The sequence below is a fragment of the Monodon monoceros genome, unplaced genomic scaffold, assembly GCF_005190385.1.
Source record: "Monodon monoceros isolate NGI ecotype Baffin Bay Population unplaced genomic scaffold, NGI_Narwhal_1 Super_Scaffold_15, whole genome shotgun sequence".
In the NCBI taxonomy this organism is placed as follows: Eukaryota; Metazoa; Chordata; class Mammalia; order Artiodactyla; family Monodontidae; genus Monodon; species Monodon monoceros.
The window spans coordinates 62,482,808-62,506,332 of NW_021703771.1; the positions used below are offsets into that span (position 1 = coordinate 62,482,808).

Below are 23,525 nucleotides of genomic sequence, written 5' to 3' on the forward strand. Positions count from 1 at the left end.
CATAAATAAAGAGGCCACAGTACACCCACCTGAATAAATTCTGCATCCAAGTTGGCCAAAATGTTTGAATACTTACTGGGTACAAAGAGGGTCAGCCACTGCACTCTGGGCACCCACCATCAGTGCGGGAGGCCCACATGCACAACCCAGCCACCCACAGGAGGCAGAATGAAACAAGCTCTATGAAAATAGAAGGAATAAGTAATTCTCACTGACACAGAAATCTGAGTAAACTTCTGTCTCCGGTACTCTATTGTTCGGTCACTTATCTGTTTGCACTCCCGTGTTTTTTAACAGTAGAGGTCGGCAAAGGGACAGCTGAGCGTTAGTCTTCCATTTGTACATATAACCCCCATTCCTCCATAAACTGCATGAGATAGGCTTCATGTCCCTCCAGTGTCTTGTCCGGAGCCCGATCCTGGTAGAGTCTAGAGAAGAGGCCCTCGTCCTCGAGTCCCTCAGACGCAGAATGCTTACACCTCTCTGAGTCACGCTCACAGCTGGATAATGAAGCTATACACAGCCTGCCAGTCCGAGGGTCCCAATCGACCAGTGTGGTTGATGGTTCTGCCTCTGGCCCCTCCTCTGTGTCCACATGCCCCTGCGGCAGGTGGTCCAAGTCTCTGAGCTGAGGGGTATATGAATATGGTAGTGTTTGTGGACCCAAGTCTGCTAAGGTTGCCTGTTGCTCAGATAACTTTCCTCGTGGGGACACTTCCTCCTGCAAATTGAACTCCTGATCTCCAGGCCCCACAGAAATGTCACTAGTTCTTACATCACATTCATATTCGATGACTGTTTTGTCTGTGGGCATTGTCCTGCTGGGTGGCTCTTGCTGGCTTAAGGAAGTCCCTTTGGTGCTTTTCTCAGGGTCATACACAATGTCCACCACATGTGAAGCATATCCCAGGTGTTTCACCTCCACTTCCTCCTGATGGGGCTCCTGGTCCTTGCTGGGCTCATTCAGGTCTGATGCATCATTGCTTTTTTCCATTACACTTATATCCTTATGAGAAGTTTTAGAATCCTCCAAAATATTGAGGGTGATAAAGTTAATCACAACCTTTTCAGCAGGTACAAAGACTCTTTTGTCAAATTCATTTCCACAAATCAAAATCTATAAAGAGAGAAGAGAATGGTTTTCACCTTTTCACTTTAGAGAGACATTAAAAACAGCTGTTAGATCATTAATCATTAGAGAAATGCAAATCAAAACGACAATGAGGTATCACCTCACACCAGGCAGAATGGCCATCATCAAAAAATCTACAAACAATAAATGCTGGAGAGGGTGTGGAGAAAAGGGAACCCTCTTGCACTGTTAGTAGGAATGTAAATTGATACAGCCACTATGGAGAACAGTATGGAGGTTCCTTCAAAAACTAAAAATAGAATTACCATATGATCCAGCAATCCCACTACTGGGCATATACCAAGAGAAAACCATAATTCAAAAAGAGTCATGGGCTTCCCTGGTGGCGCAGTGGTTGGGAGTCCACCTGCCGATTCGGGGGACGCGGGTTCGTGCCCCGGTCTGGGAGGGTCCCACATGCTGCGGAGCGGCTGGGTCCGTGGGCCATGGCCGCTGGGCCTGCGCGTCTGGAGCCTGTGCTCCGCAGCGGGAGAGGCCGCGACAGTGAGAGGCCCGCGTATCGCAAAAAAAAAAAAAAAAAAGAGTCGTGTACCACAATGTTCACTGCAGCTCTATTTACAATAGCCAGGACATGGAAGCAACGTAAATGCCCGTCGACAGCTGAATGGATAAAGAAGATGTGGCACATAATATACAATGGAATATTACTCAGCCATGAAAAGAAACGAAATTGAGTTATGTGTAGTGAGGTGGATGGACCTAGAGTCTGTCATACAGAGTGAAATAAGTCAGAAAGAGAAGAACAAATACCGTATGCTAACACACATATACGGAATCTAAAAAAAAAAAAAAAGGTTCTGAAGAACCCAGGGGCAGGACAGGAATAAAGACGCAGATGTAGAGAATGGACTTGAGGACACGGGGAGGGGGAAGGGTAAGCTAGGACGCAGTGAGAGAGTGGCATGGACATATATACACTACCAAATGTAAGATAGATAGCTAGTGGGAAGCAGCCACATAGCACAGGGAGATCAGCTCGGTGCTTTGTGACCACCTAGAGGGCTGGGATAGGGAGGGTGGGAGGGAGACACAAGAGGGAGGAGATATGGGGATATATGTATATGTATAACTGATTCACTTTGTTATAAAGCAGAAACCGACACACCATTGTAGGGCAATTGTGCTCCAATAAAGATATTAAAAAAACAAACAAACAAAAAAACCCAGCTGTTAGTTAGAATTTATACTGTCCCCAGATAGTTGTAAAGGCCTATTCTTACCAACTCATGGAAGTGAGTTATGTTTGGAATACGCGGGAAAACTCCCTCACCTTGAGGCAAGAGACCCAAGATGCACGAAATGCATATGGCAGTGAAGAGTGGTTCCCTGGGTGGTCGTGATCCAGTCCAAGGATCGGGTGTGACCGCCTCTTCCTCTAACTGGCTGAGGGAATTCAGGGGGCTTATTTAATTTCTTGAGCCTCCTTTTTTTAATTCTGTAAAATCAGAATTTCTGCTGTGTCAGGAGTGGTGAAGACTGAGAGTTTTTGAAATTGCTTTATTAATTACAGTTTACTATGTGTTTATCAATAAGCCATCCTCTGGGCTACCAGCTCTTTTTTGCATATACTCCGGACAGGAAATGTGGAAGGGCATGAAATCAATAAGCCATCCTCTGGGCTACCAGCTCTCTTTTGCATATACTCTGGACAGGAAATGTGGAAGGGCATGAAAACTAGGTGTAAAAAGAGAAATAAGCACATGAATAGAGATGGTTTTACTTACTTCCCCCATACACCAAACTAATCATGCTATAATAGGGCCCAAAACGGAAATTCACCTGCCAATTTATAGCAGAGAAAGAAACTCTAAATCGTGTCAGGAAAACTTGTTTAAGATTAAAGTTTTCTGGCAATACATGGAAGGTGCCTGTTTAGATTGTCAATGATGAGTTATGTTACAATTCTCATTATCCACCCTATGATGTGATTTCATTTAACTACAAAATAGGAACTTCAGCATCTTTCTTTTACAAAAATGTGGGTTTCAAAAAGTCACAGGCTGTCAGTTCTCCTGTGCTTTTTCTTCCTAGGAAAGGTCTCCCTACGTCATTAAAAAGCTAACTCTGAAACCCAAATGAAGGCAGAATAATAGAAACATTTAAAAACAGAACTAACAGGAATGCATGTATGTATCGTGTACACGTGAACAAGTATTTTGATAATTCCCAAAGAAATAGTTTTTGATTGTTAAAATATGCTCAGCCTTGGGAAACCTCCAGTACATGGTCCAGAAGCATAAGGTTTGTTCCTTCTTTTGCTTTCTTGCTTCTCCTTGCTGGGAATGATTAAGCCCTGGCCGCTTTCCCCCTAAACGTGTTTCCATTCCGTGTCTGTCTCCAGCCCTACATCCCCCTCTCCTCTTTTAGACTCTGATCTTCTCTCTCCTGGACAACTCCCACAGTCTCCTAGCTGGGTTTGTTTGTTTGTTTGTTTGTTTCTAGTCTTCCTCCCCCTAAAGTTGTCTTTAACACTATCCAGTTGTATCTAAAACTCAATCTTTACCATAATGATCCCAGCTCAAAACCTTACAGAGTTTTGCAAACACAATGAAGTCCAAGGTCCTTAGAATAGCTCCCCAACTTTCCCATTATCTGACCTTACCCCCTCACCCTCCAGTCTCTTCTTTCATAGCTTCTCATTAGGAACCTCATGGTTTTGCAATATTATATGTTTTCCCAAACATCTTCCTACCTTTGCCCCTGCTGTTTCTTCCGCTTGAGGTAGGTGCCCTAACTCTTACTGAACTTTCACGACCAAGCCCAGGCATGAAACTTCTGATCCTCCACGTAGGGTGCCAGCGCCCTTCCTGTACCCGCAAGAGTCCCTAGAACCCACTTTCATCTTAGTCTTCACATATCCTTTAAAACTTCTAGTCCCCAACTAGACTTAAGCCTTCGGAGGGGCATGGTTCATGACAATTTATCTGTGTACCTCAAGACCTAGTCTGATCTGTTCCATAAATATAAAATCTTTGTCAAAAGTTAAGGAATCTTTCTCTTTGGTTATGGTACTGAGTTAGTCTAGTACAGAAAGTGTTTTTAATTCATCAACTCTTTAACTTGAAACTCACTCTGCCCATAAAAGGAACGGTATCTGTTCTAGAACCTCCTTTTCTATCTTCCTGGGTGTGTTATAAAGCCTCCTACCACTCTAGGCACTCACCAGATTTGCTGGGTGTTTCTCTTTGCCGACGTAGGTATATCTGTACATGGAGTAGCACATCACAGAAAAAAGAAACACAGTAACAGATATGGGCAAAACATAGCAGAAGATGATTTTAACCTTCAGTGTTGGTGTTTGATCTGTAAAAAGAAAAGTAGGGTGGGGTAGACAGTTGTGATTTGGTGTGGTGGGAAAACACTGGTAACGTCAAGAAGCTTTGGAGAGATCAGTTACTTTTAGGAATTCAGTTTTCTCATTTACAAATTGAGAAGCTTGAGCTAAATGTTAGAAGGGATCTCAGAATTCTTACTCTCTCTGACAACAGATGGGCTTAAGGAATCATCTGGACTTGTCTCCAACCTTTACAGCAAGGATGCCTTAACAACCCAAGTCAGCAGATATTCCAACATTTTATATCTGGCTACGAGATTCATGCCGGTTCTTCTATTTGCAGGAAAGTGTGCCTGATACTCAAGTAACTCACAGCGCTTCAAACCAAACAACAAAACCTTCTTGTGAAGATCCCATTAAGCTGCCCCACGTTTCCATGCCCCGCATTTGACTCAATCTTTTCCACATATTCAGGACCTTGCCACGAATGTATGGCATCATCTTCTGTGTGACAAACAGAATCATCCTTACACAGCTGGCCAGGCTTTCTGGTAGGTCTGGAGCTTGGGGATGTGTGGAGAGGCAGCTGAGCTGGTGTGCGCTGAGAATGGCAGTAACTCCCTCCCTGGTCCTGCTGTGCCGTAGGTTCATGATGAGTTTAAAAGTCCATAGAGGAATGAAAAGATCTGGTGAGTGGTTTTAAGAAAAGTAGCCCTGGATCACCATGGATCAGACTATATGCTTGATAGACAGGACTCATTGTGACTAATTTATATTTGTTAAGCTCCTGTGGAGTACTTGTAAATTGTGAAGGTTAAATTTATGTGTCCATCTGGCTAGGCCACAGTACCCAGTTATTTGGTCCAACATTATTCTAGATGTTTCTGTGAAAGCATTTTTTAGATGAGATTAGCATTTACATTAGTAGACATGAGTAAAGCAAATTACCCTCTATAATGAGGGTGAGCCTCATCCAATCAGTTGAAGGCTTTGATAGAAAAAAGACTGATCATGTCCCAGAAGAGTGAATTCTGCCAGCTGATCACCTTCAGATAAGAACTGCAACATAAATTCTTCCTTAGGTCTCCAGCCTTGCAGACTTTTAACTTACCAACCTCCAAAATCATGTGAGCCAGGTCCTTAAAATAAGTCTCTATCTCCATCTTGATGTGTGTGTGTGTGTACATTTATATATAAAGATTATGTATATTGTGTTCTATGGAGAACCCTGACTACTACAGCATTTAGCACAAATGACAAAAGTTCTAGGGCATTCCTTACATACTAATACAATCAGCAGGAGTATCATGGGAGTATTCTAACCCATTGCAGACGTTGGGTACTCTTGATGCCTAGTCCTGGGAGAGAGGAGCTAAGTTACTGTCTGGTCAACTGTCTAGTTAAAGAGTGGAAACAGAAGCATCATGGACTTCTGGTCAACAATAGCCAGTGGGAAAAGCCCAGGTATGGGGGTCCAACTGCAGGCTCTTCCATCCCGAAGAGCACATCTGTCAACAGGTTCCACATAGAAAGATGCCAATAATGCAGATGTTGCAGATGGCTGAGCATCACCTGCCCCTACTTCAGGCTACAACTCAGTCCAGTCCTTTTTTTTTTTTAATTTTTATTGGAGTATAGTTGATTTACAATGTTGCGTTAGTTTCAGGTGTACACCAAAGTGATCAGTTATACTTATACATATATCCACTCTTTTTTAGATTCTTTTCACATATAGGTCATTATAGAGTACAGAGTAGAGTTCCCTGTGCTATACAGTAGGTCCTTATTAGTTATCTCTTTTACATATAGTAGTGTGTATATGTCAATCCCAATCAATCCAGTCCTCTTAATACAATCCCTGGCCTCTGGACCAAACTCATCCTGATAAACAGAGCCATGACAACAATGACTGAAGGCACTTAGTATACACCAGCACATGTTTGCAACAACCAACTAATAAACTGTATCTATATTTTAGGAATTGGGGGAGTCTGGAGAGCAGAAATATTTCAAAGAATAGTCCCCAAAGAGGTAATAGTGAGTTTTTGAAAAAGTAGACCCTCATAATGGTGTCTTGGAAAGGTATCTGGGGTGCTCTAACAGCTGGGATATCAAGTAAGGTCAGAACATGAAATGGTACCTTGTTATTACCGTTCCAGGACTAGTGAGAAGGTCGGCTCCTTCTGCTTACTGGGAAGTACTTCATTTAATCTGTACTTTAGTTGCTTTAGCTCTGCCAATGGCTTAAATGATTTCCACTGGGAATTCATTCTTACCATTTGCCCACTGATCAAGCTGTTAGTAAACAGAGCACTTTTCCAAATACAAAAATGATTTCCTCAATCTGCTTTGCTTTGCCTTTTGCTTGCCTTGCATTTTAATTTTATTGATATTTGACATATGGTAGAGAACCCTTCATTTTAAAGGGAAAGGTATGATAATGATGGAGATTCAAAAATAAAGCTTTTCACTTCTGATATGTATTCACAAAATTCCCTTTTTAATCCTTAGGACAGTTTCATCTCGAAATGTGGGAGGCTTGAGGGGAGAGGAAAACAGGGGTTCTGTCACCATTCCTGTCCCATAGCTGGTGACGGAACCAAGTCTTGGGGAAAATGATTGTGACGTTTGGAAGGCCAGCACATTTGGAAGAGAGAAACAGAAGAATGGATGAAGAGCCATTCAATGAAGGTAAACTTTAGGATTTATTTTCAATTTTTAGGTTTTGAGTTCAGGGTCTTACCACCCTCAGGGGAGAACGATTAAACAAACGCCAAGCTCCTATAACTCTAGTCTCCTAACAGGAACGAGACTCTTCAACCACACTTCCTTGGCAGCCAAGTTCAGAAAACACGAGGAGACAAATAAAAGGAAAGAGAGAGAAGCAACTATAAGAGTGAGGGAGTAGTAACTGATTTGCTGATCCCAGGCCCTTGCACAGCCTTGCACAGTGAGTGATATCTGAACACAACCTGCAGCGCCTATAATTTGTATTCCCGAGGGGGAGCAAAAGACTCTGTCGTAAAGTGTTTTTAGGATACTGCTTTGTTCCTAGGAATAAACTCATGTGATGTTCTTAAAGACCACAGAACTTCTACTGATCAGAGTGATTATAGTTTTAAAGAAGAAAAACCGTGTGTGTAAAAATTCCTATAATTCTTATTTCCCAAGGTAGAGTCTTGTTGGACTGGTGCTAAGAGTGCCCTGGGAGGTGAAAACACTCCCTGCTGTGAGCCAAGTTCAATGGTAGAGTCCCAGGCTGCTCAGTGCATTTCTGGTGGTGGTTGTTTCTGCCTGCACTTCAGCCTGTTTCTGGTAGACACGGATTTTCAAAACCTTGTCTACACCACCATCCTTCCTTCTAGTTTTAGCAGATTTCCTACGTCAGACCAGCTGAGACTCTCAAAGCTTACCTTTCAAAGTACTGACACATTTCTTCTCAGACGGCTGAACAAGGCGAGGAGGGCCTGGGACGAAGGACTCCACGAGGACGCAGTACAGAGTGTCCGGCTCCAGCCAGCCGAATACCAGCGTTCGGTTTGTCACACACTGGGACCACTAGGATAGGGGATTGCTAAGAGCAGTTAGAGCCAGAGATTTCCAGCACCACCCTAGACAAGTAACTTTAGAAGGAAACAGAAGACTGAGGTACCAGTAAGTCCTTTACTATCACTAAGAGCTTTTTTTTTTAGCAACAGCTTTAAAATATCCTTTTCCTTCAGCTTGGCAGTCCCAGTTAGGGACTGGGCAAATTGTGGGAACAATTCTAAATAATGACATAAGGAGGGATTTCTTCTTCCACTTTGTCCTGGGTTCTTGCTGATAAGTTTTTCTTTCTTGGAGAGTGACTGACAGATGTTAAGCAGGTAAAAACTCTCCATCAAAGTGAGGTGGACAATTGCTCTACACACCAACAGCAACATCATAGCAGAGACTTTCTGTAAAGGAAATCTGAAGGCAGTTTTTAAAATTTCTACACATCAGCTTCAACTGTATCTTGTATGGCAACACTCCTGAATGTCACACCTTCCCAGATTCACATGCCGAGAATTTAAGCATCAGGGCTGTGTGTTCCAGCATTAGCTGCAAAAAGTGACACAAATGATAGGTCCCCATTCCATTTCAGGCTTACCGTTCTATTTGATTTAGTATTATGTATGGACACATTATACTTCAGATTAGAGTATATTTGTTCCAGGGAAATAGAGCTTTCTTCTGGGTTTTTCTTCCACTTCTTTGGAGCCGTCAGAACAATAGATATGGATTTCTCATCAGTAGTCAAAGCAACCTCTGGTGGGCCAATTTGTGCTTAAAGGGGAGGGGAGAGGGAATGATCATGTTCAGATGTAGAAATCACCTCGGATGAAACAATATAATCCTACTGGGATCAAAGCTCTAAAGCCCACCCTCTTATCTGAGATGCCTCAGAATGCTCTAGGTGGGCCCAAGTGATACCGAATCTTGAAACAATCATGTCACACACTGATAGAACGTTAAAGCAGCAAATTTACTTAGTCACATGTAGTTCCTAGTCACATGGCTAAACAGTACTAGATGACGGTAAGTATAATTAAAAGTGTTTGCATGGGCTTCCCTGGTGGCGCAGTGGTTGAGAGTCCGCCTGCCGATGCAGGGGACACGGGTTCGTGCCCCAGTCCGGGAAGATCCCACATGCCGCGGAGCGGCTGGGCCCGTGAGCCATGGCCGCTGAGCCTGCGCGTCCGGAGCCTGTGCTCCACAACGGGAGAGGCCACAGCAGTGAGAGGCCTGCGTACTGCAAAAAAGAAAAACAAACAAAACAAAACAATACAAAAAAACACTGATATGTTCCCCTAACTGTGTTCTAAGAAAGACTGTATCCTAGAGGATTAATTCATAGAAATCCTCTGTAAAGGAATGATAAAAAATGGAGAAACTACCAAAAAATTAGAAAAGGAATAAAGAAAAGTGAAGAATAGTTTCTTATAAAAGAAAACAAAGACGATCCTTTAAATACAAAAAAAAAAAAGTGTGTGCAACACTCCTGGGACCTGAAACGTTGGTGATAAATAACATTAAGAGGATTTGATGTGTTTGTAAAAATCAGAAATGGAGAAATGAAGCACTGCTAAAGACCTCTGGGGAAGTAAACTTTGGAGAATGATCTAGAACAGAGATTAGCAAACTTTTACCATAAAGGTACTGACGTAAGTATTTTAGGCTTTGCAGGCCATGTGATCTCTGTCGCAACTATTATTTATATAAATGTAAAAACCATTCTTAGCTCTTGTCTTGTACAAAAACAGAAAGGGGAGGGGGTGCTGCATTTAGTCCGAGGCCATAGTTTGCTGACTTCTGATCCAGAAAGGCAGCAAGGGAAAGGCTCCAGCTCCAGAACTTAGGGAGTGCTTGTAAATTTCATCATGGCAGCTCTGAGTGGGTCCTCTATGGCCGAATCAGTCACAGATCAGGGATGGAAAATTTTCAAAGGAAATACCAGGAAGATGCTGCCTTAATTCTGAGTTACATCTAGAAATTATGTAATAACTCTACCAAGTTTGTAACAAGAAGAGACTTAGTTTGGTGATCAGAACAATCTTCAATCAACCTGCGGGCATATGTCAAATAGTTTATAAACCCACAACATGAAAATAAATCTGTCAGTTGTTCCTCAAATTATATAATCTCAACTAAACAATAAAACAAACTCAAAATTTGATAATATTGGCATCTAGGGCTTCCCTGGTGGCGCAGTGGTTGGGAGTCCGCCTGCCGATGCAGGGGACACGGGTTTGTGCCCCGGTCCGGGAAGATCCCACATGCCACAGAGCGGCTGGGCCCGTGAGCCATGGCCGCTGAGCCTGCACGTCCGGAGCCTGTGCTCTGCACAGGAGAGGCCACAACAGTGAGAGGCCCGCGTACCGCAAAAAAAGAAAAAAAAAATTATTGGCATCTAGCGTCAATTCTGGATCCGGGAGCAATCTTAGAGACACTTGGCCAAAACTTTCATTCTAAAGATGAGACTCTGAGATGCAGCAAGGTGAAGTACCTTGGGCTGGTGACTTCACCTGATCGACAGAGTGCAGAGTGCTGGCCTCGACAAGGCTGTCTATGAGGCAGAGACTGGTACATTAGGGGGTCAGATGAACTTGATATTGACACATGTTTAACAAACAACTGTGTTACTTACTTTCTAAAAAAGGATAGAATCGTCCAGTTTCTGCCCATTTAGAACAATTCGTTCCCCAAATGGCCTTAGCTTTGGCATAATATTGACGTTCGTAGTCAGAAGTTTCAGCAGAGAGATCACAGTAGGTCCTACTGATATTTCTGCATTCGGATTTATTCAGCCATTTCTTTTGCCCATATCTGCTGAGAAGGAAACTGTGAATTAACAATGAGGTGCTCTCTATGCTTTACAGTAGGAAAAAAAAAAAAACATTCATTACATAAAACTGAATGGAACTTAGGACCTTCTCTTCAGAACAACAAAAGTGCTTGTCATTGAGATAAAAAAGAATCTACTTTTGCTGCTGGCAAATTTTTTCATTAGCTGTCAGGAACATGAGTCAGAGTTTCTATAATCACATCTCTTTTCTGTGAATTATAATGTGGATAGTACATTTTGAAAGCATGTATTTTATTATTAGGCTTGGCCTACAGTAAACATTTTACAGATTGTGTGATCAATTCTTCTATGTAAATTTTTAGCCCACATGCATACCAAGGTCAGTTTGATGCGTCTTTTTCTTTTGGATGGATTGTTTTAAGAAAAATTAGTCATTTTTTCCTTGGAAATTCTTCTTGACATTGTCGTAAAATTTAAAAATATACTTGCCCTCAAGGGTTCTGGGGAAAATTCACTAGGTTGGAGTGCATTCGGAAATTAGCATTTTCAATGATCATAGTGATGATGATGCTATTAACTAGGTTGCTCACATCTGTTTTTCCTCTCCTTTATTAAAAACATAACACCCATGGAAAATAGGAGGTGGGAAATATTTTAGCATTTCTCTGGTGGAAGAGACTGAGGTATTGAGAGTTTAAGTGACATGGGAAGAGCCAAGTGAAAGAGACAGGGTTGTATGAGAGGCTACTGAAAGGATTAAAGCAGGTGTGTCGGGCTTTTAGACAGCTAACTCTGGTGGTAGCGTAGAGAATGTAATGGGTCAAGGGTGGCTGACTGGGGAGCAGTTGAGAGGATGCTAGAGTGGTCCAGGTGGAAGAGGTAGGTGGCTTGCACAAGGATGGTGGCAGTGGAATGAATGACAGGACAAAAGGAAAAAATATTAGGAGACAAGACTTGGTGATTGAGTGCATGAGAGAGATGAGGGAAAAGAAGGTGTTAAGGATGATGTCTCTTACTGTCCGGGCTAGTTGGGTGGAATGGTGGTAACATTTACCAAGATCAGGAATGCGGAAGAAGAGTGGGTTTGGGAAATGGGGAGAGGAGGGGGGAGGGAAAGATAATGAGTTCAGTTTTTGACATGTTGCGCTTAAGATACGTAAAAGGTATCCGAATGCGGATGCTCAGAATGCGCTGGAGCTCAGGAGAAAGGGGTGAGTGGGAGGTAGGGATTTTGAAATCTATGGCATAAAGCTGCTCATGGAAGGCACAGGCATGAATGAAATTACCCATGGAGACAAAGCAAAGCCTAGGATAAAATTTCAGGAGCAGCAAGATTTAAAGGTGAGATACAGGGACTGCCCTGGTGTCGCAGTGGTTGAGAGTCTGCCTGCCAATGCAGGGGACATGGGTTCAATCCCTGGTCCGGGAAGATCCCACATGCCGCGGAGCAATTAAGCCCGTGCGTCACAACTACTGAGCCTGCGCTCTAGAGCCCGCAAGCCACAACTACTGTGTCCGTGTACCACAACTAGTGAAGCCCACGTGCCTAGAACCCATGCTCCGCAACAAGAGAAGCCACCGCAATGAGAAGCCCGCGCACCACAACGAACAGTAGCTCCCGCTCATCGCAACTAGAGAAAAGCCCGCGTGCAGCAACGAAGACCCAACGCAGCCAAAAATAATAAATAAATAAAATAAATAAATTTATTAAAAAAATAAAGGTGAGATACAAAGTACACTTAGAAATAGCAGCTAAAGAGGGAGAAGGAAAAACAGACATCACAAAAGTCAAGGGAAGACTGGGTGTTGAGAAGGATGAAATGTCAACTTTATCAAGTGTTGCCGAAGCTTAAGGGTATCTTCTCTTTTCCAAATATGGCAGCAGAGTCCTGAAAGTAAATGTCTCCTGTTTCATAAGTACCACAGCTACCAGAAAACATTAGAAATATAGTTAGATCTTGTTGACCAATTTCTCCATTCAAGTAATCACCATGCTGAGGGGCTTTCAAACTTTTTATTGACTGTGAGCCATAGAAAGAAATACATTTCACAGTGTGACCCAGTTCACACATATATCCAACATACTAAAACAAAGGTCTTGGAAGATAATACCTAAACTTTACAACATGCCAGGCACTTAGTTATTTTCCATTCTAATCCACTCCACACCACTCTAATCCTTCCCGTTAAAAAAAAGATGCTAGGGCTTCCCTGGTGGCGCAGTGGTTGGGAGTCCGCCTGCCGATGCAGGGGACACGGGTTTGTGCCCCGGTCCGGGAAGATCCCACATGCCACAGAGCGGCTGGGCCCGTGAGCCATGGCCGCTGAGCCTGCACGTCCGGAGCCTGTGCTCCGCAACGGGAGAGGCCACAACAGTGAGAGGCCCGTGTACCGCAAAAAAAAAAAAAAAAAAAAGATGCCAGTTATGTCCCTCAAAATTGACTTCATGGCCCACCAACAGGTCTTGACTTGTGGTTTGAAAAATATTGCCATCCCCTATTTGACCTTTTCTCCTCAAATTTCCTGACTTTGCCGAGGGCAAGGCAGCTTCCCATGACAGATGTCAATGAAGGAGAAACGCTCTTTACTGAATTTTGGACAAAATGCTTTGTAAGTCTGACAAGCTGATAGACATGAAACATTCAATAAATACTACAGTAATGATGTTCATGCATGTCAAAAAGTCATGCGGGGCCCTCAGGGGTCTCTGATTTCTGGTAATGGCAGGAAATATTTATCAAGTGCCTATTATGCGCTTGGACTGCTGCTTAGGATTTGAAAGCTTTATCTCATTTAATTATCATAATAACCTTAGGAGGTAGGTACTGTTATTTTCATCCCATTTTACAGATGAGGAAATTGAGGCTCAGTGATATTAAGGGAGCTGCTCAAGGCAGTCTGACTAGTATAACAGGCATATCTGGGATTTGAACCACTTTTCCCTGATGCTAAAGCTTGTGCTTTTAATGCTACACTCTCTTTTCGGCATTAAATTCTTTGGGTAGATATAATTTAAACGTTTGTTAAAATTTCATTTTTTGCTTAGAAACAAACTTCACTCAAAAGTAAAAAAGTATAATATGTAACCTGCCCAAGGCTACCCATTTAGGTTCACAGTCTGGCTATGACCCCAGGACTGTTTGTCTTTGGAACTGAGCCTGGAGCTGTCAGTGACACAGCTGCCCTGTATTCCTGCCCACTGTCCACATTCACAGGCATGTAAGAACTCCACCATGGCAAGTTTCTTTTCAAATATTCTTTTTTGAAATTTATGTAATCTAAATTATCTACTCTCACAGAGCAGTGATTACTCTCTCTCTCTCTTTTTAAATCCTTTTCTGAATCACATAAACACATAAAGAACAGAACAAGCTCCTTGCTCCACCTAATGAAAAAGGAGACAAGGACACATTCATGAGCTGTTTCTCCTGGCAGAGTGATGCCTCTTCCCTAAAATACTGGTTCCTGAGAAATTCTTCGGCAATGAGAATGAAGTTCTAGATAAATGAGGTCATTGTGAGTAGCAGCCAAAGTCTTTCACTGCCTTTAATGGTCAGAATTTTCTTTTCTTTTCTTTTTTTTCAACATCTTTATTGGAGTATAATTGCTTTACAATGGTGTGTTAGTTTCTGCAGTATAACAAAGTGAATCAGCTATACATATACATATATCCCCATATTGCCTCAGAATTTTCTTTTCAAAGACAAAAATGATGTTATTCTTTTTTGTAAATATGGTACAGTTTTTAAACTCAGGCAATCAGAAAAGTATAACCGAGAGAGAAATAAATTACCCTGAAGCCCATTACCCTGAAACATTTGGTACACATGATTCTGCACATCTCATTATGCTTATATGTACCCAGAGGAATGATTCAATAGCTGAATACATAGACAAAAGCTAGGTTATGCCATACTTATGATTTTAATAAAAGTAGTAAATTTAACTTGATTCAAACTTTGAAGAAAAAGAAATTAAAATGAAATGAATCACTGTAGTTCAAATGTTTCATCACCACATGAGATATTAGTTCTTAAAAAGATCTTTTAAATTAAGAAAATTGTGTATGAAAGATATTGAGAGTTTAGTTATTAAAATGATGACATATTTTCATTTTGGATCACATATAATGGCTTCATGCTACGGAAGTCAGTACATATACAGTTTTTCCCTACCTTCTGATTTGTTATATTATTGAAAAGGTTCAAACATTTACAAGAAATTTCTGTAACCATATTTCCCAGCACTAGTCTTAGTTCTACATTTAGATAGTTTCAATGCCTGCTCCCTTTTTGCCAAAATCTTGTCATTTCTAAGCTCATTTAGGCTCATCTTTATCCCTCTGTCAGTTAGATATCATCTTTAGTTAGTGTTCCCTCCCAACCACAGCCTGCAAGAAGGTCTCAGGGGAGTGATAGCCCAAGTTCAACCTGCTTGAAAATACAGAAAATATATTTGCTGAACTTGGTAAGAGTCTTAGGTCACACTTATTTTTCCCTCAGAAGATACATCACTGTCATGAACTGAGTGTTGCCAGATAGAAATCATTGCTTTTGCTGTGACGGTCATAAATCATTTCATTTTCTTCAAAGTTAAATAACTTTACCAAGATATGTCTTCCTATTATTTTTATTAAATTTTCCTAGACAGAGCATGCATTTACAATATGCAATTCCAGATAGTCATTATTACCTGTTCAATTATTACTACCTGTTAGCTATAATAGGTTTTTCATCTCTATGTAACATTTTTATTTTCCATCTTCTTCCTAAGTTCTGCCACCGTGCTTTTTAAAAAAGTATTCTTCTTGTCTTGGAATCTCTTCTTTGACTGTTATCCCTTCTTTGAGGTTTACCATTAGAGAACATGTTGTTTATGGATTCAAACTATGAACCATTATTTGTCTGAATTTTTCTTTAATTTCCATGAGAAAGCTTTCAGGAATGTTTGACTTGTGTTCTTTTTGTCTTTCTCCCTTTCAGTAATTAGGGACAGGTGTGCTGGATTCTCTGGGACAATTACTCTTCGAATGGAGCCAGCTCTTTATTAAATATTAGGTGAGTGGGTATAGGAGTGAGGATCTATCACACACCGACTTACCATTTTGCATTCCTTCTTGATTGCAATGTGTGTTGAGTGAGAGGTGAAAAGTGAAAATGTCCATTCACTATTATCTTTAATAAAAACTGTGAGTTGTACAGAATTCTGCACTCAGTTTCACTTAAAAATGTCCTATAGTTCTAATAAGTATAGATGTTTCAGAGGTGATGGATTTCCTTGTTTGCTCAGCCACAGAATAACGTTTTGACAGACTTCTTTTCTCCATTTAAATAACTTCTTCTTGCCTAAGTACTCAATACTCTGTTTCCATGAAGAAACTGTTGTCTAATTTAATCTAACAAAACACAATGAGATAATTTAACATGAAATATCTAAAACCTTTCTTTTTCCTCACTCATTTAATACAATAGATGGTTTATCTTTGCACAATTAATAGGAGTCTGAGTCTTGTGCTTATAAATTAGCCAAAACGAAAAGAACCAACTTACATGAAATACTGCACAGAATAAGTAACTTCCACTCCTTGTAGGCCCTGTGGTGGGTTCCACTGTAGGATATTCTTCATGTTTATAGATAAGAAGGTTATATTTGTAGGTTTAGGCAGACCACCAGAGACACAGGAAACTGAAAAAGGAGTAGAGAGGAATTGAGGTCTTAATAGAGAGAAAGGAAGACCTAACATGTGGTAGCTGGTCTCCAGATATGGTCCCCAATGAGCCACACCTTCCAGTACTCATGCTCTGTGTATTTCCTTCCAAACTGAACATGGGCTGACCTCATGGCCCTCTTTAACCAACAAAATTGTTACTGGGACTGAGCCTTAACAAGGCCTACGAGCTTCCACTTTTGTCCTTTTGAAAGCCCTGAGCTGCCATGTAAAAAGTGGGCTACTATGCTGGAGAAACCATGTCAAGAGGCCATGTGAAGAGGGAGAGGTTCGGTTGTCCCAGTGTCCCAGCTGAGCCCAGTCTTCCAACCAAGGGGCCAGAATGAAGCCACTGTGGACATTCCAGCCCCATGTGCCATAGACTGAAGCTTCACGAGAGGCTCTGAAAGAGACCAGCTGAAGAACCATCCAGCTGAGCCCTAGATAAATCCTCAGAATTATGAGAAATTATAAAATGATTCTTTTAAACCACTAAATGTTGGGGCAGTTTGTTATGCACCAGAAGATAACTGAAACAATCCCTTTATTAGATATAGAAATAAAATTTAGGATAGATGTCACTGAAAGGCCAGAGACTGGAGACTGGAGCTGGGGTTAGCTTTACTAAAGTATATAATAAAGAAATAGTTATAATAAGAACTAATGAAAGAAGACAATTTATTTAATTAAACACTGATATGCAGGCTTCCCTGGTGGCGCAGCGGTTGGGAGTCTGCTTGCCGATGCAGGGGACACGGGTTCATGCCCCGGTCTGGGAAGATCCCACATGCCACGGAGAGGCTAGGCCCGTGAGCCATGGCCGCTGAGCCTGCACATCTGGAGCCTGTGCTCCGCAACGGAAGAGGCCACAACAGTGAGAGGCCCGCGTACTGCAAAAAAGAAAAACAAACAAAACAAAACAAAACAAAAAAAACACTGATATGTTCACCTAACTGTGTTCTAAGGAAGACTGTATCCTAGAGGATTAATTTATAGAAATCCTCTGTAAAGGAATGATAAAAAATGGAGAAACTACCAAAAAATTAGAAAAGGAAAAAAGAAAAGTGAAGAATAGTTTCTTATAAAAGAAAACAAAGACGATCATTTAAATACAATAAATGAAAAAATTCTGTGGTGATATGAAAGAATCAAAATATTAATTTAAACTACTGGAGAGATCCCAAAGTCCTGAGTAATAAATAATCAGATATTATGAAGAACTTATCATAAATATGCATATTCTAGTCAATGAATTTGGAAAATATCAAATTTTGATATTTCAAATCAAACAGGAAATAAAACTGAGCTAAGTCGCTGAAGGCTGGTCCAATTTTGGCTAACGTTCAATAATTCTTGTATAAATCAACTGAGACTAATGTCAGAGAAAGGAGTTAGCTTTATGATTGTGGTAATCCTTGGCTAAGATTAGCTCTATACAATGTATTGTAATCCCACAAGCCAAATGAAAAGAAAGAAAAAATTCTTTCCTTTGGAATTAAACTTTATAATGTAACATGACCCTGATTCTGAGCCAAAGTAAGCTCTTTAACACGTGGCAGGGTGACCGAACTATAAGTGGCTGAGTTTGTGTTTGGGCATGTGTGCAAGCATGTGCTACATTTGTAATGACTCCTACTTTTAACCTTGCTCATTTTTTTTAATACCTCAGTTTTATTTTATTTTATTTAATAAATTTATTTATTTATTTATTGGCTGCGTTGGGTCTTTGTTGCTGCGCACGGGCTTTCCTCTCTAGTTGCGGCAAGCGGGGGCTACTCTTCGTTGCGGTGCGCGGGCTTCTCATTGCGGTGGCTTCTCTTGTTGAGGAGCACGGGCTCTAGGCACACGGGCTTCAGTAGTGATGGGATGCGGGCTCAGTAGTTCTGGCTCGTGGGCTCTAGAGCGCAGGCTCAGTAGTTGGGGCACATGGGCTTAGCTGCTCTGCGGCATGTGGGATCTTCCCAGACCAGGGATCAAACCCATGTCCCCTGCATTGGCAGGCGGATTCTTAACCACTGCGCCAGCAGGGAAGTCCTCAGTTTTATTTCAGAGAGGGAAGTTAAACACTCAAAGAGAAGCTCTGTCAACTGGTCACTGTGTGGGTGTGTGTGTAGGAGCAGTTGAAAGGACCTCTAAAGGATGCCACCTGCCATCAAAGTGTCTGTCTTTGATTTCTATTCTTCGAACTCCTTGGAAGCACTGCATATCAACTGGTATTGGCTTTTTCTGGAGCTTATATATAATGAATAATTATTAATGATTTAATACTGCTCTGTGCTATCACTAGGTTCTAACTTTTAATCATATTTTTAAGACAAAACAGAGAACTTGGGGAAGCAGCACCATGAAGTATAGTATTCCCCAACCCTTCAAAAGTGGGGAACAGGGCTTCCCTGGTGGTGCAGTGGTTGAGAGTCCGCCTGCCGATGCAGGGGACACGGGTTCGTGCCCCGGTCCGGGAAGATCCCACATGCCGCGGAGCGGCGGGGCCTGTGAGCCATGGCTGCTAAGCCTGCGTGTCCGGAGCCTGTGCTCCGCAACGGGAGAGGCCACAACAGTGAGAGGCCCGCGTACCGCAACAAAACAAAACAAAACAAAAAAAGTGGGGAACACTGTCAACATAAACAATTCCGAGGATCTTTCCAGATCTAAAATGCTGTGGTTCTATATTTTTAGATGACACTAACATGTAAAGAGTGGTTAGCATCTTGTAAAAACTAAATTAAAATAGACTGTGTATTATAATATCGCGATGGAAGACATTACTAAAACATGGCTCCACAGAACTAACTGAGAAGGAACCAGAATAGTCTGATTTGTGGCAATTTGTTTTCGGAGAATAAAAAAACACAAGTTATCTTAGCTATTATAATCCAGGCATATTTTTTCAATGTTTATCTATACAAAGGTTTATCTTCTACATTGGTTTCTGTGTGACTTTTAATATAAGTAAACAACAGAATTCTCAAAATGCCTAAAACATACCCCCAAATTTTTAAAGAAATAACTTGGAATAAAGTAAATGGACTGTTCATTTTAATTTTTTTTTTTTTTTGCGGTACACGGGCCTCTCACTGTTGTGGCCTCTCCCGTTGCAGAGCACAGGCTCCGGATGGTGAAGTAATCCATTTGAAATACAAATAGGCCCATGGCTTCCACTGCATAAAAGGCTTAGCCTTTTATGAGAGGAAGGAAGAAAGATGGGGGCAAGAATAGCACTGGAGAGACCTGTGAGACTGCAGTTGCAGCAGCCCCAGTGAGGAAGGCTGAGCTTGCACCGAGATGCTGGCTGTGGATATGGAGGGTGAGGTGGGCGCAGCTGGGAGCTCTCTTTTCAAAGTAGAAACAGTACCCCCTGATGAAGCAGAGCTATGAGAGTCACATCAGTAAGAGAGTTGCTGTGTTGTGAAAGCTAAATCAACAGATGAGGATTTATCAAGAAATATTTGCCCTTTTGATGATGCAAAAGAGTGATAAAAAATAGAATTAGCACTTGTTTTTGAGGAGGAGAAACAGTATCTTAAAAAGAACAACTTATAACTAGTATTTCCTTGTGGTGTTTTCATCTTCACGAAGTTGTAGGCACTGTTTGTTTCCAGTTTGGAAAACATAAAGAAAACACTCCTGAATAAATGTTCCAGTTGAGATAAGTCATTTTCCTAACATGCCAGTATCGATAAGATAATTTAATCAACACCAAAGAGGAAATATGTCACACCCACATTGATATCAGGAGTCATGTGCCAATTCGTGGGTAACAAAAGCATTTTTGTTCGCATAGATTGATGGCCTGGAAGTACAGCTCTGATCCTCTGAAAGTCCGTCCATTTAATATCCCAAATCACGAAGCTGTTGGATTAGCACACATAATTTTATTTCTGGGAGTGCTATACCATTACAACTTCGGTTTGGTACACAAAGTTCTCCATGGTCTGGTCTGGCCTCTCCTTTTGTAATTCTGCCAAATGCACTACGCTCATTAGTCGCACCAAATCACCCACAAAACCCTAACTAGCTCTGCGGTTTTTATGCCTTTACAATTTTGGTACCCTCCTCCTATAGTATCTTTGGGAACTAAAAGACGCCTTATTTTTCCATGTGCGCCTCCATTTAGAGTATTGGCTTGCACTATTTTAATGACATGATTACATTGTGATGTTGTGGAGGGTGTGCATGGTCTCCCCTAAAGGGAGTGGGTATTCCTGACAACAGTCACTGGGTGGGAGGCTGGTCTATCAGGAGAAAATGAAACACAGAAGACCTCAGAAAGGGACAAGAAATCCAGGCTCCCTTTGAGCTTCCCTGACTGGGGTATGGACATTGGTCAATGGAGGGAGACTTGAGGGGGGCCCGCTTGGATAATGGGTATTTAAGATGGCTTCTGCAAACTAGTGGTTCCCAGTGGGAAGGTGGGGAAGGGCAGTAGAGGGGTAGGGGATTAAGAGGCACAGACTATTATGTATAAGATAAGCTACAGGGATATATTGTACAACACAAGGAATACCAATACTTTATAAATGGAGTATAACCTTCAAAAATTGTGACTCATTATATGGTACACCTGTAACTTATGTAATATTATATATCAACTCTACTTCAATTTAAAAAAGGAAAAAAATTAACCAATGAACAACAACCAGAAAGATGGCTTCTGTCCTAACAAAGCTGTGCAGGGTCAGCAAGAAGGGGTCCACTTAATGAACTCCTAAGTAATGATGGGTTAGCTATAGCCTGTAAGTCATGTCATTTAGACCTGTGCTCCCTTTCAGTGTTTATTTTCCTCTCATTATATCTTGGCCTTTGGGAAAGTCTTCTAGCCCAGCTTCATATATGTTATAACCCCAAAAAGAAAAAGTCCTCTATCTCCTCTTGGGTCCTTCTAGTAGAAAGAGAATAAATAAATGGAATTTGAAATGGGTAAATCTTTGACAACTTCATTAGTGGAGTTTTATAAAATGTGGCTGCTACATTAGTTCCAAGAATTACCTTATAGTTACCTTTCTGTAGGTGGAATGAAATGGTATGTGACATTTTCTTAATGGCCTCAAAGATAATACTAAGGTCATCATTTTAAGTATGTTGCAGTTTTAATTATATGCCTGACAGTAAAAGGTATTTCCATTTCATTATACTGTGGGAAAAGTCTATGCATAAATTAGTGCCTGATGAACACTGGTAAAAAGTGGTGAGGTTTTCAGAGTGAACTCACAAAGGGTAATCAGGCTCGTGGTTACCCAAACCTCTCTCTTCTGGGGCTGAGGCTTTCTGAGTTTCCCATTATGGACAGTATGCTCATTCACTCCTGTGGAAAACCATCAGACTACAAGAGGCTGAACCGTCAAATGTGTCCACTTTTGGGGACTTCCCTTTGGGGCCATTCAAGTCTCTCAAGCTCATGATTAACAAGGGAACCTCAGCATTGAGGAAGCCCTGCCCACCTTTGCCCGGAGAAAGTCTCCAGCCCTCCAGCCCCATCTGTCTTTCTGAAGCTGAAGCAATGAAGGTATCACTAGGCTCTGAGCTGTTTGACCCTGGGCACCATGTCTTATAAGATTCTTTGTATCCCCAGTGCCTCTCAAATAAATACTTTTTTTTTTTTTTGCGGTATGCGGGCCTCTCACTGCTGTGGCCTCTCCCGTTGCGGAGCACAGGCTCCGGACGCGCAGGCTCAGCGGCCATGGCTCACGGGCCCAGCTGCTCCGCGGCATGTGGGATCTTCCCGGACTGGGGCACGAACCCGTGTCCCCTGCATCGGCAGGCGGACTCCCGACCACTGTGCCACCAGGGAAGCCCTCAAATAAATACTTTTGAACTGAACTAACCAGGGACCACTGGGCTCACATAAATTGTAGAGAAAGGGCAGGACCCAGATTCACATGAGCATCTGGATGAGGGTGACACAGTCTGAACCACCAAACCCTGATAGCTTGAAATCACCCTGGGAAACTTACACTATACACAGGGGATTAGCACAGTCAGAAGATACTCAACAGATGCTTTTTAATGAAGGAAGAGCAGCTCATGGCAAGTGGTTGCTACATCTTACAAGTGCCTTTCAAAATAGGAAAATACCTACTATGCTTGTAAGACCAAAAAAAGAAAAAAAAAATCACCTCCTGAATGAGTTTTCTGTTGTGGGAAATGGGGTTAAAAACAATCGATGTACAAGAAGCACCAGAGGGTGATTGATCGGTTTCAGGAAGCAAAAGTTGGATATACCTCATCCCAGCCTCCACCAAAGGAGAGCCAAACAGTGTCACTACCTTCAAACAGATTAAATATTGCTGTAACTTCATCGTGCTGAAAGAAAAGGCATATTTTCTTTTGTCTTAAGTTATCAATTGTCTCTCCTGAAAAATATTAACTCCTCTTTCCTCTTTTCCCCCTTGACATATATTACATATATCAAGTGCCCTTAGAAAGTGAGTCATCTAAACAACACTTGAAATGTTATTCAGAAACTATTTACCTGAGAAACTATACTTAACTGTCTTCTGTAAAGGAGCCAGTACGGTTTGATGTTAACGTTAGTTCCTCTGAACTCGATTATCTTCCTCTACCAATCCCGCTACAATTTCTCTAATTATTTCTTTGCCCACTTGCTGCTGTACTTGCATACTGCCTCTGTTTTCTCTTAATAGTATACTGAACGTTATATAGGGCACTGCCACCCGCCCTATCTCATTGGCTTCTAATAATTGTTTACGTGAGTAGGTGAGGCAGAAGTTTTAAGAACAAGAGTTCTAGAGCCACACTGGGACCTACTCCCTGTTCTACAGCGTACCTAAGCTGTGTGCCCTGAAGTAAGTCATTTAGCCTCTGTACTCGATTTCCTCATTTGTAAAATAAAACAATCATATAATCTGCCTCATAGGCTTGTTGGAATGATTAAATAAGGTTCCCAAAATAGCGCCTGGTACAAAGAAAGAGCTCAATAATCATTAGTTCAGTATCATCCTCCATGGTTACTATTCTCCCTTTATAGCTGATTAGATAGAGGGCCAGAGAGGCGGACTGATTTGCCTGTGGTTATTCAGCCATCTGGAAGCTGTTTGAGCCCAAG

The 23,525-nt window shown here is 41.7% G+C and overlaps 1 protein-coding gene across 1 annotated transcript in view; it reads right to left on the reverse strand.

The window, feature by feature from the left end:
- Positions 1-223: 223 nt before the first annotated feature.
- IL20RA (interleukin 20 receptor subunit alpha) overlaps positions 224-23,525 on the reverse strand; it is a 35,174-nt gene continuing 11,872 nt past the window's right edge. The window contains exons 2-7 of the mRNA XM_029223378.1: positions 16,305-16,440; positions 10,597-10,775; positions 8,560-8,735; positions 7,841-7,985; positions 4,317-4,456; positions 224-1,117 (exon numbers count right to left, since the gene is read on the reverse strand). Of these exons, the coding sequence (XP_029079211.1) occupies positions 326-1,117; positions 4,317-4,456; positions 7,841-7,985; positions 8,560-8,735; positions 10,597-10,775; positions 16,305-16,440 (1,568 nt within the window). The 3' untranslated portion in view covers positions 224-325. The remainder of the gene's footprint in view (positions 1,118-4,316; positions 4,457-7,840; positions 7,986-8,559; positions 8,736-10,596; positions 10,776-16,304; positions 16,441-23,525) is intronic.